This window comes from Pterocles gutturalis, unplaced genomic scaffold (genome assembly GCF_000699245.1).
Source record: "Pterocles gutturalis isolate BGI_N339 unplaced genomic scaffold, ASM69924v1 scaffold22299, whole genome shotgun sequence".
NCBI classification, from domain to species: domain Eukaryota; kingdom Metazoa; phylum Chordata; class Aves; order Pterocliformes; family Pteroclidae; genus Pterocles; species Pterocles gutturalis.
Window position 1 is genome coordinate 16,367 of NW_010136333.1, and position 15,659 is coordinate 32,025.

Below are 15,659 nucleotides of genomic sequence, written 5' to 3' on the forward strand. Positions count from 1 at the left end.
TTATCTTGGCCTCCACCACACACTGTGATGATGGTTTCCCCAACCCAACACCCAGGGCCAGAAGCACCACATATCACAGGATCAAAGCCACAGCAATGAACCCTCCTGCCCTCCCTCAGGTGTGCCCCATCAACACCCAACATCTTCACAGCAGGGTTTAACTTTATCACCAGGCGTGGTGTGAAACAATGTTTTATTCAAGACAGCCCTTCCCTTTGCAGGCTGGGCATTTACATCGCAGGACTGTGGTCACCACCAGCGTCAGTGGTGAGGTGGGGTGACTGCACAGGTGGACGCCTACATGTCTACCCCAGGAGACTGCACTCAGCCGCACTTGCCCAGGCACTCAAGGAGCTCCATGCGGATGGCAATGCGCACATGCCAGCCCAGCGGGATGAGGCGGATGTAGCGGGCCACAATAGGTGGCCGCAGCAGGTTCTGCACCGAGGAAGAAAAAAAAGCCATAGAAAACCTGGGGAGAGAGGTGTGGGCAGGTGGTTAGGGGTCTGGAAATCCTGCCCCATGAATTTGGGGTGCCTGCGTAGAGCTGAAGAGGAGGAGGCTCCCTCTCCTCCACCCCCAAAATAAAATACTTTAAAAATAGCCAGACACAGACAACTTTTATCACACTTGGTTTTCTGAGTAAGTCACTTTCCCCCATTGTTCCTGCACTTTTTCTGGTTAGGCTGGAGTTAATCTTGTCCCATTCTCTCTCATTTGCCTTCCCACAGAAGGGCACTGCATGTTTGGAGTGAGGGTGCTTGACCTTGGCTGTCTGCAGTTCATGAGCTGTGCCATGAACTTCTTGGCCGTGCTGCCCAATCACCTGCTGCCATGACCTGGTTTTCGAGGAAAGCTCAGCATCTCCACAGGGCTGCAGGTGCTTCAGCAAAGCCACCAGAGCCTCCTGTGCTGGGACAGGGCCATCCCCCCAGATGGAAACTGAGGACACCTGCGAGGCAGCAACTGTGGCATCCCCCAACCCAGCTGGGCGGCACAGGGACCACTGGCACCACTGCAGGGTCTCCCCAGAGCAATTTTTCACTTCAAACCAACCACTAAGAAGTGCAATGTGAGAACGGTTCAGTGGGCTGTGACTTAACTAGTTGCAGCTTTTGTCTCAGGGGGTTTTCTGCATCATCACAGTGCTCTAGACCTGGACTTATGACAAAAGAAGAAGCCCCTATTTGCAGTGCCCAGGCATGGCTGGGGTTGTGTGGCCAGAGCCGAGAAAGGGGTTTTATCATGGAGGTGCTGCCTCACCTGCGATGCCAGCTAATGCCTCCGAGCTTAATCTGGACTTCACTATCATTCTTAGAAAACACAAAAAATGTATTTTTTCCCTCTGCGGCTGGTCAGCGTGGCACTTGCTCACACCACAGGGGTGATGTCCCCTCTGTGCTGCCCCCACACGTGGGGTGAACGCTGGCCCCCATTCACTCTGCTGTTCCCACAGGAACCCCCTCTTGGGGCACCTCTCCACCAAGACCTGATGCCACCAAACATGCCACCCCTCCACCAATGGCCAAATTGCGAAGTCCACTTACCCGGTTGTTCCCAGTCTGGTCCTTGTAGTAAACCCAGTTGAGGTTTTCATCCGTGCGGTACTGCACACTGTACTTGGTCATCCACTCGTCGGCATCGCAGCGCCCTTGTGTGAGGATCCCCGAGATCACCTTCACCTCCTTCAGGTCGATCTGCAGCCACTGCCCATTGTCCTGGTACTTGGAGAGCCACGCACACCTGGGGGGACACCACTGACCCTGCTATGTCCTCTGCTGCTGCCCTCCCAGGGGGCCCTTCCTGCCCCCGACACTGCCAGGGGTCCCCAGACCCCCACATCTGCCCTCCCATAGAACCCCTTGGGGAGGCATTTTTGGACTTACCCAAAGCCTTGGCCATTGAGGCGAGCCTTGTTGGCCGTCCAGGAGGAGTACCAGCCCGTGTACTGCTCAGGGTTGGAGCAGCTTATCTGGTCGGGGGTAACAGCACCAGACTCGAAGCCCAGGGGCTTGTGGTAGGGGCACTCTGCAGAACAAGGGGAAAAATACATTAAGGAACACAAGTGGCTTTGTTTCCTGGGTGTGTTTGCACATTTGTTGTCAACACCCCCTGTGGTTTCGCTGCTCCCTGTCCTCCCTGCCCAGGATGCTGATGATGCTCTTAAACCCAGACCACAGCCCCTGCAGTATTTGCTGCCCAGGGACCATGGGTCATTATTTCTAACTCTTCTCTTGTGTGAATTTCTAACTTTTCTCTCTCTCTCAAACTTACTAAACCTGTGCTGCCTTGCAGCACTTTGGGGGGAAGGTTTTATTCAGATGTTGCAGTCTGAATCGCCTTCTTGCAAGCACATGCAAGCACATCCAGGCTGGATCCATCAACCTGGATCCAGCCTCCAGGCTGCCCGCCTCTGCCTGGTCCTTGAGAAATGCCTGGCATGGCTTTTCTTGCTGGGCTTTATCTCCTTCTGCTCCTGCATTCACTGTCTTGATTTATGGCTATGCTGCATGGCAAAATTGCTGAGCCTACTCTGATCATCTCTCCACAAGCACCCTCAGATCTTCTGCATTTTCTGTTATGGGGACTATTGTTCTTTGTATCTGGAGACAGTCTTGCCTTATGAAAACCTTTGGTGACAAGAGCAAAGTACCAGCCTTTGGTGACAGCACCATGCGGAGTGCCTGCGTGCTCCTTGGACCTAATTGGGGTTTTTTGTTATGAACATTTTTTTATACAAGCAGGTTATCACTATGTATCTAGATGCACATAAAGAAGGTGCGACAAGTGTCACATGGGAATTGCCTGGGCACACATCTGTATCATGGGCAGTATTTTCTAATTTTGCAGCCTGTGGAGCAGGTGTGGTGCCCCCAAGGGCAAATTCTCTCACGCTTTCCAGTTCAGTGTAGTTTGTTTCATGGGTTTCAGCAATAAAAGAGCAAGCAAAGCTCTACACAGCTTCACTCACGGGTAGGACATTTCCTCCCCTTAGCCATGCCTGACTGACCAGCCTGATGCCTCATGTTAAAAATGACCAACACGTGGGGAGCATCAGCAGGTGCCCAGGGCCCGGCGTGACCACGGCCTCCCCGGTGCAACACCCCACCACTGTGATGGTGTGGTCGATGTCTCATTAGCAAGCTCCACTAGGTCGATGCATCAATATCTCATTAACATACCGTGCCCAGTCAGTACCTTATTAACATGTTTTTCCCCATGAAAACACATAGCTGCCGTCCTGCTCTCCTCCAGGCACGGAAACATTGTGCTTTTCCACTGCTCCCCTGTACAAGAGGGAGGCCAGGCTGGGCGTGGCCCCGCATGTTTACTACTTGTCAGGCTTATCTCGAACACCACGTAACTTTACTTTTAGCAACACTAATCCGCAGGCCATACAACCATAATGCAATTAGCAGGTGACCTTCTGGTGTGTCTGGCTGCGCCATGCACAAGGACCCACAAAACAGATGCCTGATGCCCACCCGGCCAAACCAGCTAAGCCATTTAACGCCATTATCGCCAACCTGGAGAAAACTCATGCAGCGGTTGCAAGGCCAGCTGCTCGCCTCCAGCCATACCAGCAACAACTCTGCAACACCTCAGCATGACTGCTCTGCAAACTGTCCCCAGGAAGTGGGGACACTGGGCCACACCACCATGGCTGGGCTGGGCTGGGTGAGGAGAGTGCAAAGCCCCCCTGCCTGGAGAGAGAGACAGCTGGGAGATACGGTGACAACATCGATTATTGAGGAGAACAGCCTGCCTTAGACAAGGAAAATGCCTTCCCTACTCAGCTACATAATGCTAACGCATTAGAGCACCCCTTGCACCTAGCCTGGCCAGGAAACCTAGAGCCACTCCTCTCATACACGTGTCCCTCAGCCATAGATGGATCAACTGAACTTGCTGTGTCTCCTATCCTTCCCATTCAAGGGGCAACAGTTTTAAACTGAAAGAGGGTAGGTTTAGGTTGGGCATAAGGAAGAATTTTTTTTAGGATTAAGAATGGTGAGCCACTGGAACAGGTTGCCCAGAGAAGTTGTAGATGCCCCATCATTGGGAGTCGGGTTGAAGAGGGCTTTGAGCAACCTGATGTAGTGAATGATGTCCTTGCCCATGGCAGGGGAGTTGGTCTAGATGATCTTCAAAGATCCCTTCCAACCCAAACCATGCTGTAATTCTGTGATTCCTTGGTGCAAGCAACAGCAAGGTGGTACCAGGCTGTAGCAAGGCTTCGGATGGACAGTTGTACACAGTTAAGGTTAAAGCACAAGAAAATATGCAGCAGAACCAGGCTGGCATGGCAGGTGTCGGTGCAGGTAGGGAGCCACCGGGAGAAGGACTTCAGGGATTTCTGCTGGGCCAGCTGCGATTCAGGATTACCATAAGGCTCAGCGGTGTGTGTGAGCATGCTGATGCTGTTCCTTGCACATGACGCCAGAGCTGCAGGAAGCAGGGGGATCCGACGTGGTGACCTGGGGTGTCCAGTAATCGCCATTTGTCCAAAGTATGCTTTACTGCAGCTCCATGCAAGGGGATACAGTTACAAGTGGAGGATGTGCAGGTGCAAGGGGGCACCTTCTGAATGGAGACAGACTCAGACAAGGATGCAAATACTGCAGGGACCTGCCCATCACAGGTGGGCTTCATTATGATGCTGTGACAAAAAAAAGAGTTGTGGTGGCCAGCCCTTTGGAAGGGAGCAGTGAGCTCAGGCAGGGCCATGCCAGCTCAGTCTCATGATTGGGGTAGTGCACATGGGTTTGTTTCATAACAGACTGGAGGAAGGCCTCACAACAAGAGATATAAAGTGATTCTTGTGCATCACAGGGCCTTGTCTCCAGCATATGCCTTCTTCCTCTTCATAGCTGCCCTAGCAGGCAGCCCTGTGGAGATAAGCGGCTGCAGAAATTGGAAGGACAGAGCCTGAGAAGCCATGACCCTTTACTGGGGATGTCTGGGGCTGCTCTGCCCGGGGGCAAGACACCACCCATGCACAGTGGATGAATTCTCTCCTTGTAGTTTCTCTGGGCAGGGAAGAAGCCTGTGGGCAATGCTCAATCTGGGCAAGCCCCAGGTGGACATGGCCTCCACAGAGCAGAGTGCATGGAGGGAGAGCTCAGAAGAAGCAGATGGCCTGGCAAGGATGGCTGCAAAGCCTCTGCACTTGTCAGCTGCCTCATGCCACAGGAGGGAAACTTTCAGGTCCAACACAAGCATGGGATAGAAATGCCTGGGGTTCTTCCCCTCTCACTTCTGTTTGTGTATGCCTGCAAGCTCTGCCAATGGTGTCATACCTTCTTGTCAATACATATTTTTGTTTGCTGTCTAGCCCGTTGTGGCTTCCACTCAGAGCTCTTCCAGGGTAACTCATTTAATCTCCTCCTCCTTCAGGGCAGCCATGCCAAACACTGAGCACTGGGGTGACCATTCCCCCCGTGTACCTCCCCTGGGGAACCTGGGGGCAGCAAAACACACCTCAAGTTGTGGCATTGCCTGTTGCAGGAGCTGGGAAGAGGTGGTTGCTAGTGGGCATGAGGCAGGTACCACTTTTGTACTCAGCCTCAGAGGGGGTGAACACCTCTGAACATCTGCATTGACAGAGGCCTGAACAAGAGTGCAGCTTCTGTGGGACAAACAAGCTAAACCTGAGGATCATCTGGGCACTGATGAAGCCTTGCTCGGGTAACATATCATGGAAAATTTGACAGTTGCAGAGAATAATAAGGAAAGAGCTTGATCAGAAACTTAAAAAACATGATCTGTAAGAAATGGCTGAAGGAGCTGGGCAGGGGCAGCCCAGAGAAAACTCAAAGGAAACATGACTCTGGTCTTTCAGTGTTTAAAAATAAGTTGCAAAGAAAGAATAAACTGTTCTCCCTGACAGCTGGGGAGAGGAAGAAATGTCACAGGCTAAACTGCCGCAAGGGAGAACCAGCCTAAATGGTACAAAAGGTTTCCTACAGCAAATCCTGCACACGGTGGTAGCTGCCCCAGGCAGTTTCTGGTAGCACCAGCACCAGGGGCTGTAGGAACAGGCCAAGCAAGTGCCCACCAGCCCCAGCCAGCCTGGGCCACCTTGGTTGACCTCCTCAGGCCCAGGCACAGCCTCAGCTGCTGCTGTCCCTCTGCCCGATGGCACAGGGTCACCCCACACCTCCCACCGGTGCAGCTCCCCACTGGCAGCTGGGTTTGGAACAAGTACCACTGTAATGTGCGACATGGGGAAGCTGCTGCAGATCACCAGACAAACATGGCTAAAAGCACACTAGTCCGTTACCTGGCATGCACTCTAAGCTGTTAGTCCTACTGGACCACACCACATTAGGACTCCCTTGGCAATCACATTTGCAAGCCTTGCTGTGCCACAGCTCCAGTCTCTCATCCTAAAGGGAAGGTAAAAAAATCAATAAAAAATCAACAGAGTCATCAACAATTGTGATACAAGGCTAAATCCGAGTCTTGAAGCTTATACCAACCCTCGCACTGCACCTTCTCTGAGCTCCTTTTTTTGTGCCAGCCCCGCATGAAACGTGGGATGACTGCCCCTTGCCTTCAGAGGTCAGAGCACATGCCCAGGTGCCGTCCCTTCTGCCTCGTGGCACCAGAGGTGGGCAGTGTCAGGCCCCCAGCATTTATTTACCCAGCAGCCAAACCAGCCAGAGAGACTTACCTCTCCTGGGGAGAGGGCCAGCGCAGCTGGGGGTGCAGGCATGGAGGGAAGAAGAGAGAGAGAGAGAGATCAGAAACAAAGATGCTGCAAGCAAAGATCAGGAAATGCAATGAACATTTACTCCTGAGCTGGGGACAAATAAATTAAGGAAGGACTGACGAATCTACTGCTTTTCCCCAAGCTGATTGCCAGCTAACAGCTAATTTCACCCTTATCCCTTTTTGCTGTCTTCCTGCTCCACAGTTTCCCCTTCCCATTTTGCCCTTAAAACATGTGAGCTGATGAACCCCAAGAGTGAAATCCCAGCCTGGTGTCACCGCAAATCCTCGGTGCCTTCAGAGGAGATGGGACACTCTGTGAGGTACCTGGCCTGAGATCACTCCCTTTGGACAAGATGGAGGAAAATGAAATGTAAATAGGTCTTCCCAATCCACCTCACATACAATATTTTTTTTTTCTTAGATAAAACCAGTTGCTGTGGCCACAGAGGAAGAGCCACTATTTTTATAACATCTGACCTGTTTTATCTCCTGACTGTCACTGAGTAATGGCTTTTTTAATGAGCCGTTTCCTTGCTGAAAGGGCTCTCCCGCTTCCCAGTGAAGTCCAAAGCAGACTATGGTAATAGCATTTGGACTCGCAGAATAGCTCCCAGACAACTATGAAAACAAAATAATTTTTTAAAAATAGTCCCATGACTGTTGATAACTCATCAACACAAGTCAAATGTCAAACATCATGATGTTTTCAATACCAGCCAAGAATCTGCAAGCCCCTAAAGACCAAGCTATTGAGCAAGTAAAAACTTGCATACAGGAGCTGTGAGGAAACCCGCAATCTCCAAACAGAGGTTTTGTGAATAGGAAGAGAGGATCTTTTCACCAAATGAATTAGACTGAATTATTCACTGAAATCTAGTTATGATTTATTCATTCATACACTGTCACTTTGCTGAGCCTAGGAAGCTCCCACTAATGCTGGGAATTTACATCTCGCATTTCTATAGCAAGTTTCATCTCAAAAGACTCACAAACACTGTGCAATTACAATCAGCTGAAATATAAACAATATACAAAGCTCTGTTTATTACTGAAGTGCAACTGCTCCTTGGGTGTGACATGGAGCCTCAGTGTACCAAAAGTCTGAAAGAAAGACCCCTGAAAAGAACAAAATGATAAAGAAATGTAAAAACATAACAAAACAAAACAAAACAAAACTAAACCAAAACACAACTAACTTTTTTTAACACAGAGATGGTCTCCTTTGTTTCAGTGTCCCAGAGCAGCATTTCTGGCATTGGGAACTTACTGCATTAATCCAAGGCATCAGCCCTAACAGAAGAAGTAAGCATTGGTCTATAATAAAAAGATGTGGCTTTTTTTTTAGGCCCAAGAGAGGGGCAGGAGCGCACCCAGACCCCACGAAGCTCAGCAGAAAAACGCGGGTGCGGATCTCTGGACCTGGCATCTTGGAAAGCGTAGGCTGGGGGCATGCACAACCCCGCACGCCACCTTTCCCAGCACCAATGTTATCCAGCCAAGCCCAATGACTCCATTGTGCAACGAGAAATCCAAGGCAGAGGTGGAAGCCTGAGGCCACGCAGTGCATTGCTATCTCTGTGCCGTGCCACATGGCGTGAGGGTGGTTTAAGTTAATGCTGCCTGTCATCAGATCAATATGACACCAAGACATTATCAACTACCAAAATTGTACTGCCTTTGCCGATAAAAGCAATGCAGTGCGTCTCCTGCCTGCTCAATGCTCTGTTTGATGCTGATGCTGGAGCTGCACTGGCACTGGGGCCATGGGAGCTGGGCTGGCAGGAGCCTCTCCTGCCCCTCCAGCCCATGCCATGGTGGTCTTTACTGGCAGGACAGGTGCTCTGCTCTGGGAGCACTGGCTGCAAGGACCAGCTTCATTACCCTGGGATTTGGGAGCCTGGCTCCCTGGCCTGCGCAGTTCACCATGGATCCCCAGCAACCAGGTCTGAACTCAGTGGGCTGCAGGCTCGGCTCCTCCAGTCTGCAGGCATTCAAGTTTCATTTACAGATGTGTGCTCACTACGTGTTTCTTAACCTCTTTATTCTCACCTTCAGAAGACTGATTTTTGTGGAAAACCTTTTGCAAGATGTTTCATGTTTTCCTCCTGGCAGTTAAATGCACTTTTGCCTGGCAATGACCTGACAAATAAGTGGAGCCACACACATGTGAAAGCAAAAGTGGCCACACCTCTTTATAAATCCCTGTCTTGGCTCTGTAGGGGAACTTTAGGGGCTACAGAGAAAACCTGGTAAACTAGCAAATGAATATACTTTGTATAGGAATAAAATATTTCTCTTTTCTCTTCCAGTGCATACCAGCAGCTCACTTACATGTGTGTCAGGTACATTTGCCCAGCATGAAGAAAACTGTATTGTGAAGACTATTCTTGTGCACCGCGTGCCTGCAGCGGGGAAAGGGGACATGAATTACTGGGCTGATGTACTGGTACTGCTTTGGGTCCATGCTGAGCCCTTTACCAGGCCTCCTCAGTCCCTGACCAGGTATTTGAGATCGGATCAGAATTTGGCACCTCATTGACAGATGCAGCTAGAAACCCAATGGCTGTGAGTGAAACAACAGAAAAAAAAAAAAAAAAAAGGAACAGTTTTCAGGTGTGTGGGTATATAGTAGCACCTACTCAACCACCAGGAATAAACCCTCCTACCCTGGCCACCCCAGCATTGCTCGGGTGGCTGCACCTGGGCAGCGATGCCTGCTCCTGAGATACAAGACCATTTTTTAGGGTTTTTAGGCTTGTCAGGCAGGGGACATTACTGCAAACCAATCAAGGGTGTGAATTTCAAGCACTAAAGCCCTTTTTTCAATGCAATGTGTTATTGGGTCAGCCCTGCGACACACAGCGGTGCAAAGGCAGTGCCAGGGCAGGGGTGCAGTGTGCCGCTCCTCTGGCTGTCCCCGGTGGGCTGCAGGCCTCCACCCTTCACCACATGGCTCGCTGGCTTAAACATCTCAAATAGAAGGTCGACTTTGCCTTTTTGAGCTAAAAAGAGGTTAACTGCTATGGCCTCGCTCCCACAAGCAGCTCGGCCATCAGACAAGGCCTGTGGCACAGGGGAGCGGCTGGCTTGGCTGGGGGGAGGCACAGCAGTGGCAGCTGCAGATGGGCCAAATATCCCACCCAGGCAGTGCGACCTGATAACCCCTGGCGTCAGGAGAGGAAAGGAGAGGAAAAGATGCCCTTGCCTGCAGTTGGCCAGAAAAAGTAGTAATTGATATATTGGTGTGTTTACAGCTGTGATGGGCCCTGTCCTACAAAGGAAATGAAGAGGAAAGCTGGATGCCAATAGTCCAAAAATTTGATGGGCAGCATGCTTTTATAGTGAGCATGTTTGCCTTCAAGGAAGGTTACAAAGATAATTGTTAATTGTAGGTCAGACAGAACGAATTGCTGCAATTTGTGAGAGAGTCATAAGTCCTGCACAACCGCTGGAGGCTGTTGTGTTAAAAGTACAGAACTGAAAAAAACCCAAAACATTAAAAAGGAAAGAGCCCTATTTACAGCCCCCACAGTGCCTCAGGACATTCAGCAAACCATCAGTTCAGTGAAATAAATTATTGTGTCTGTGAGAGGCAGGGAGATACAGCATGCACCCTTCCCGTTTCTCCATCCTCCCCTGCAGCGTGGTGCATCTAATGCACTGCTGTGCACAAATGCCACCCCATAGCGCAGGATTTAGGGACCGGGGCTTGGGCAAGCAATTTTGTGCAAGAGCACCCATCCCGATGGGGCTGGGCTGGAGCACAGACCTCAGGGTGGCCCTGCTTGGCACTCACCACTGGGCAGGATGGAAGGAAGAGAAATGTCAGGGACTGTCCCAGGTTTGGGGGACAAGGAAAAGAGCTGGCAGAGACAGTCCTGGGATGCTGCGATTGAGAGGACATGGGTTTCCCAAGGTGGAAGAGGGATAAAGCAGCAGCCACAACTTGGGCTAGCTGGGGAAAGGAAGGGGCAAACAATAGCAAGGATGCTCAGCTTCTGGCATTTTAATGGCAGGAGCAGGTAACTGCATGTCTCAGAAAATTTTCAGTCATTAAGAACACAGTTAAACAAGAGAAACAAAGGAGGAAGGTAAGTATGGGCAGAAGTAACACTGCAAAAGGCTGAGCACATTTTGATAAGGCCACCTCTGAGAAACCATATTGAACATCCTGACCGTAGAGCCACGAGAGCAAACCATCTTTTTTTTTAGAGTGGCCAGGATTAATGACAGATGTACAAGCATGAGAAAGCACTTTATAAAATAAAAAAGACAAATAAAATATAACAGGATAAATGTCAATCACTCAGTTTTCGAGAATAAGTTCATATAAACCTGGTCATTGTAGGCAAAGTATATAGAAAATGTCAATGACTTTGTTTACTGACTTTACAATTTAGGCGGCGCAGAAGCTTCAGCTGGAATATAGTTAATTTTGCTTCTCATCTCTACAAGCAACATCTCAGTTTAACAGAGCTCAGAGAGACGAGCAAAATTATCTTCTCTCCACTTGTCCTGGTGGAGAGCACTCCCTCTATGAGGCAGCGCTTCCCCAGTGTGGTGGCTCCTGCTTCCCTTCTGCACATGTGGGCCATGGGGCAGGGGAAAGGAAAACAGTTTAAAAACCAGAAAAATGTGACTGGAAGCCCAGAAAAGCTCTCACAGAAATGAAAGAGGTGACTGGAATGAATGGCACCGGGTTTATCACGTTTTCTGAAAGGCACACCATTGGAAGTCCCTGTTTTCCTTGAGCGCCACATTAGAGAGCATCAGGAAGCAGAGTTAGGTAAGCAGGTGTGTGAGCAACACAGAGGGTCAAGACACTGAAAAAAGCAATGCAGAACCTCTGTGCCCATTGGGTGCTGGTTTGTGGGTTGCTATGTTATTAACCTATGCTATTTTTACAACCCAGCCCTGGAAATCGTGCCAGGCGAGCGAGGTGACTCACAGCAGGCTGCATCAGCCTCGGTAACAAGGTGCATTTGGGGAAGCTGCCGTGTCCCAGGCCACCACTGCATGTGGCATTTCCCCCATCTCTCCTTGCCCCTGTGCCACTGGCAATGGCCCCAGGGACCCCTGCTGCAGCTGTGGCCCGTCCCCAGCTCCCCTCGGCAGGTGTAGTCCCCTTTGCCCTGTCGCTTTGTGGTTGCTTTTGTTGTTTTTCCCTCAGGGCTTTTTCCATGACCATGCTAAGGGACCAGGTCATGCAAACAGTCCCTTTATTTCAAAAATGTGCAGGCTTTAAATGGTCCTTGGGAGCTATATGTCAAGCAGAGACCCCCAGGGCGTATGCAGATCTGTGTCCACCAGAAGATTTTGGGAGCCAGGCTGGCCTGATGAAAGCAGGGTGCTCATTCAAGGGCTCTCACCACCAATGCTCAGCCTGTTTCCCCTGGAAATTATATTCTGGCCCTGGCACCCCCTAGGAGGGCAGCACCACCCTGGCACACATCAGCCTGCGAGGATTCATCTCTGCTGATCACTGACAGGCACGGTCGAGCCAGAGACTGAAGGCAAAACAACCAGCACCAGCATCAGCCTGCAGAGGGGAGAAGGGCTCATGCTTCATATTAAGCTCCTCTCTTGTGCTTTAACACAGCTGCTGTTTTCCTCATTCATTTGAGGGGATTTTTTTGTGGTTTTATTGTTTTCATTCCCATTTCATTTTATTTGAATTATTTTATTTGGTTTCCATTTTTATTCAATATGTATTGTGTCTCATTTAATATTTACTGTAATTTACCTGAAAGTGATAAAAAACATTTAAATAATGACAATTACACCTATTTAATTAATATTAATTTCTGGTTTATGCCTGTTGTCTCCAAAATGTTTCTATAATTTTTTTTATGTTGTGAAAATATTTGAAAAAATGTAAATAATTTGAAAAAAAAAAATCAACATTTTCCCCTTTTCTTCCTAAGAGATGTATAATTATCTTTTTTTTCCAAAGTGTTCCTTTGAAAATTTTTGGCCATTTCTTATCTTATTGACATGTTTGCTCCTTCCTGCTTAGAGCTATGCAGAACATTGCCTGCATAGTAATTTCATTAGATGTATCCATTATGCCAAAGGGCAGCACTAAAGTTGTTATTTACTGTGATCCAAAGGTGGGTTTGGGCCTTTGATTGTTTGTTGTTTTTTTTCAAAGCTGCAAAAAACACCGTGAGGAAAAAAGAAATCCACTCCTTTTAAACTGCTGAGATGTTTTATTCCCCGATGTGTAGCGAGCACAGACAGAGTAATGTGGCACAGGCATGTCATATTCAATGTGCTAAAAGCATATTCATGTCAATCCGGGGCTCGGGGTGCTCCCCCTCACCATATGGAGGGGGCCCAGCAGCTGCTGTGGCTCTTGTCACAGGAGGCTGCCTGCTGCACCATATGCTGCTGCTGCTGCGGCGGGGGCGGGGTTCCCGGTAAAAACGAGTCCAGCCAACGCACGGGGGCTGGGGGTGCTCCTCTAAGCCACTTGGTCTGTCGGAGAAAATAAGCTAAAGAGCTTATCATGGCATCAGTGCACGTGGCTCGGAGGACTGACCTGGCAGCACCTTCCCCGTGGTGGGAGAGGCAGGAGTGTGAGGGGGACCTGGGCAAAGGGTCTCTGCTTTATCTTCAAACAGAAGAGGACATTTGGACCACAAAGCAGAGAAAAACAGTAAATTAAGAAAACCAGTAAAATAGGAAAATGAATTAAATACTGAAGGAATGATGCTTTGAAAGTGATCCTGCAAGAAATTTTTCACTGCAGGCTCTCCAAAAATATCCTGATGTGTGGGTGTCTATTAAAAGCAAGCTGTGTCTGGGATTCAGAGCAAGGTATGAACTCATTCCAAGGACTAATTGCAGTTATGCCACCCATTGGGAAAAAAATGCTGGAGTCTGGGTAGAAACAGCCTTCCAAGAAGCTCAAGCACCAGTAACCTTCCCCCATGAAACAAAGGAGAGCAAAGAGATAACCTATGAGGAGAACGCACAAATATTTGCTGGAAGATTAAAAGGAAGACCTATTAATTAGACAGAGCAGGGTACAGCCAAGCATACCAGGATGAAATTAAGGCATGGCTACTTGAGGAACACTTTCCTATCTATGAAATTTCATAGACCGAAATATTAAATGGAAACAGAGAAGGAAAGAAAAAACTAGACAAAGCAAAACACTGCAAATTCAACATCCATGGGGGAAATGCTGAATTGTCTGATAAATTTGCCTCACACTATGACAGATCATACTCTAGTCACACATTAATGTTGAGAGATGCCGCCCAGCACTTAGCAAGAGCAAACTCAGCCTTGTTTAAGATAATAGCAGCTTTGCCATTGGCTTCGATGAAGCCAGAAGTTCAAACACAACCCAGAATATTATCTCCTCGTTCCACAGCTGGGTTAATTAAAATGGAAGGAGACCATGATCCTGAATTTTCTGGCTTCTTCCAGCTCCGGCTTACCTGCTATCATTGCTACTTATTCTGAAAAATAAATTTGAGAAAGCTTCAAAATTTAGAAACCTTCAAAATTGATAAATTATTTTTCCATTTTCTTGACTTATGTTTGCTTTTTGTTCTTAAAGTGCCTTTGGAAGTCATTTTCAGGCCAAAATACCTGAAAGGGTCTTTTTAAAAAGGCAGATCTCCATCAGCAATGTCTTGCTACTAGAGAAAATTATCAGGTTTTGATTAATCAAGAGTTTTGATTAATGAAGGACCAGTCTTTCATGTTATACTGTACCTCATTTTTCAAATCAGCATTATTATTTACTCACTGGCTCAGCTGCACTACAATTTTCTTTGCAAATTCATATTTTGACAAATTACATGGCAATTTTTTTACACTGCAATTACTTCGTGAAACAGAGTTTTACTACTGAATATTCATAGAGCTGTAAGAATGCTGTTCACTCATGTACATAAATTACACATCTCCTCCACAATTTTGCCTTTCCCGGAATTATTATGCTTCCATGAGAACGTAGAGAAAAGCTTGTTCTGTACCCCACAGCCCCTGGCAGAAGAAAGAACCATGGATGAAACAAGAAATACAAAGAGGGACATCTGAAAGTGCCTCTCAGGAGGCAAAGTGCATACCTTTGTACCAGAAAAGAAGAGACAGCAGGACGTTTCCCATCTTGAACTGCATCTTTTCCTTCCTCTTTCAGGAATAGCTCCTTAGCATGCTGCTCGGCTTGCTGGGAACACATGAGATTAACTTAAGCATTGCCTAAGCACCTTACTCTCCTCCATTCTCATAGTTTTATCAAGCACCATCAAGCCAACCACAGAATTATTACTGTCAAGCTCCATCCTAGAGGATGTGTCACACATAACAGTTTTTAAAAGGTGAAAAGTACTGAGGTACTGAAACTCTGAGTGTGAATCTGATTGTGTATGCAGATATCTGTCTACATAAACAAGGATATACCTACCTAGAAACCACAAATACACCCCCCCTACAAATGCAGGTGTCTAATGCTTATAAAATATATGTAGTATATATTGTTTATTGCATGTAGTAGAATTATCTTCCACACCAATTATGTACCTCTACGCTATCTTCATAATTGCTGTGGGTAGAAATCTGCCCTGACCTTACTGCTTTCAGTCACCTAATTGTAAGGGCTGAAAACTGCAATCAATAGATCAAACAGCAATAGCAAATTTCAGTTGTTTACTTGCTGAGCTGTAAAAATCTCAAACCAAAAAAATAAACCTCACTTTGTTAATAGTTCTACCTATAGTACCTTCTCAATGAGTTCACTTCAAAGACAGTTACACATTTGATCTTAAAATGACAGACAGATTCAAGAGCACAACAGACCGCTAGTGATTCCAGTGGATCTTGCACCTTTTCCTCCAATCTCTGTTAATTACGTGCAATTAGCAGTGAATTTTTAATGGCGGCTTTTGAAAGCAATTGCTTCAGAAGCAGCATTCTTTGTTTCAAAA

At 48.0% G+C, this 15,659-nt stretch overlaps 1 protein-coding gene across 1 annotated transcript; it reads right to left on the minus strand.

Moving 5' to 3' along the window:
- Positions 1–324: 324 nt before the first annotated feature.
- On the minus strand, positions 325–14,853 carry RS1 (retinoschisin 1). Its single transcript, XM_010082270.1, is given in 7 exon segments — positions 325–454; positions 456–472; positions 1,548–1,743; positions 1,887–2,028; positions 6,284–6,389; positions 6,677–6,702; positions 14,802–14,853. Coding segments are annotated over 7 exon segments (669 nt in total).
- Between the last annotated feature and the right edge of the window lie 806 nt (positions 14,854–15,659).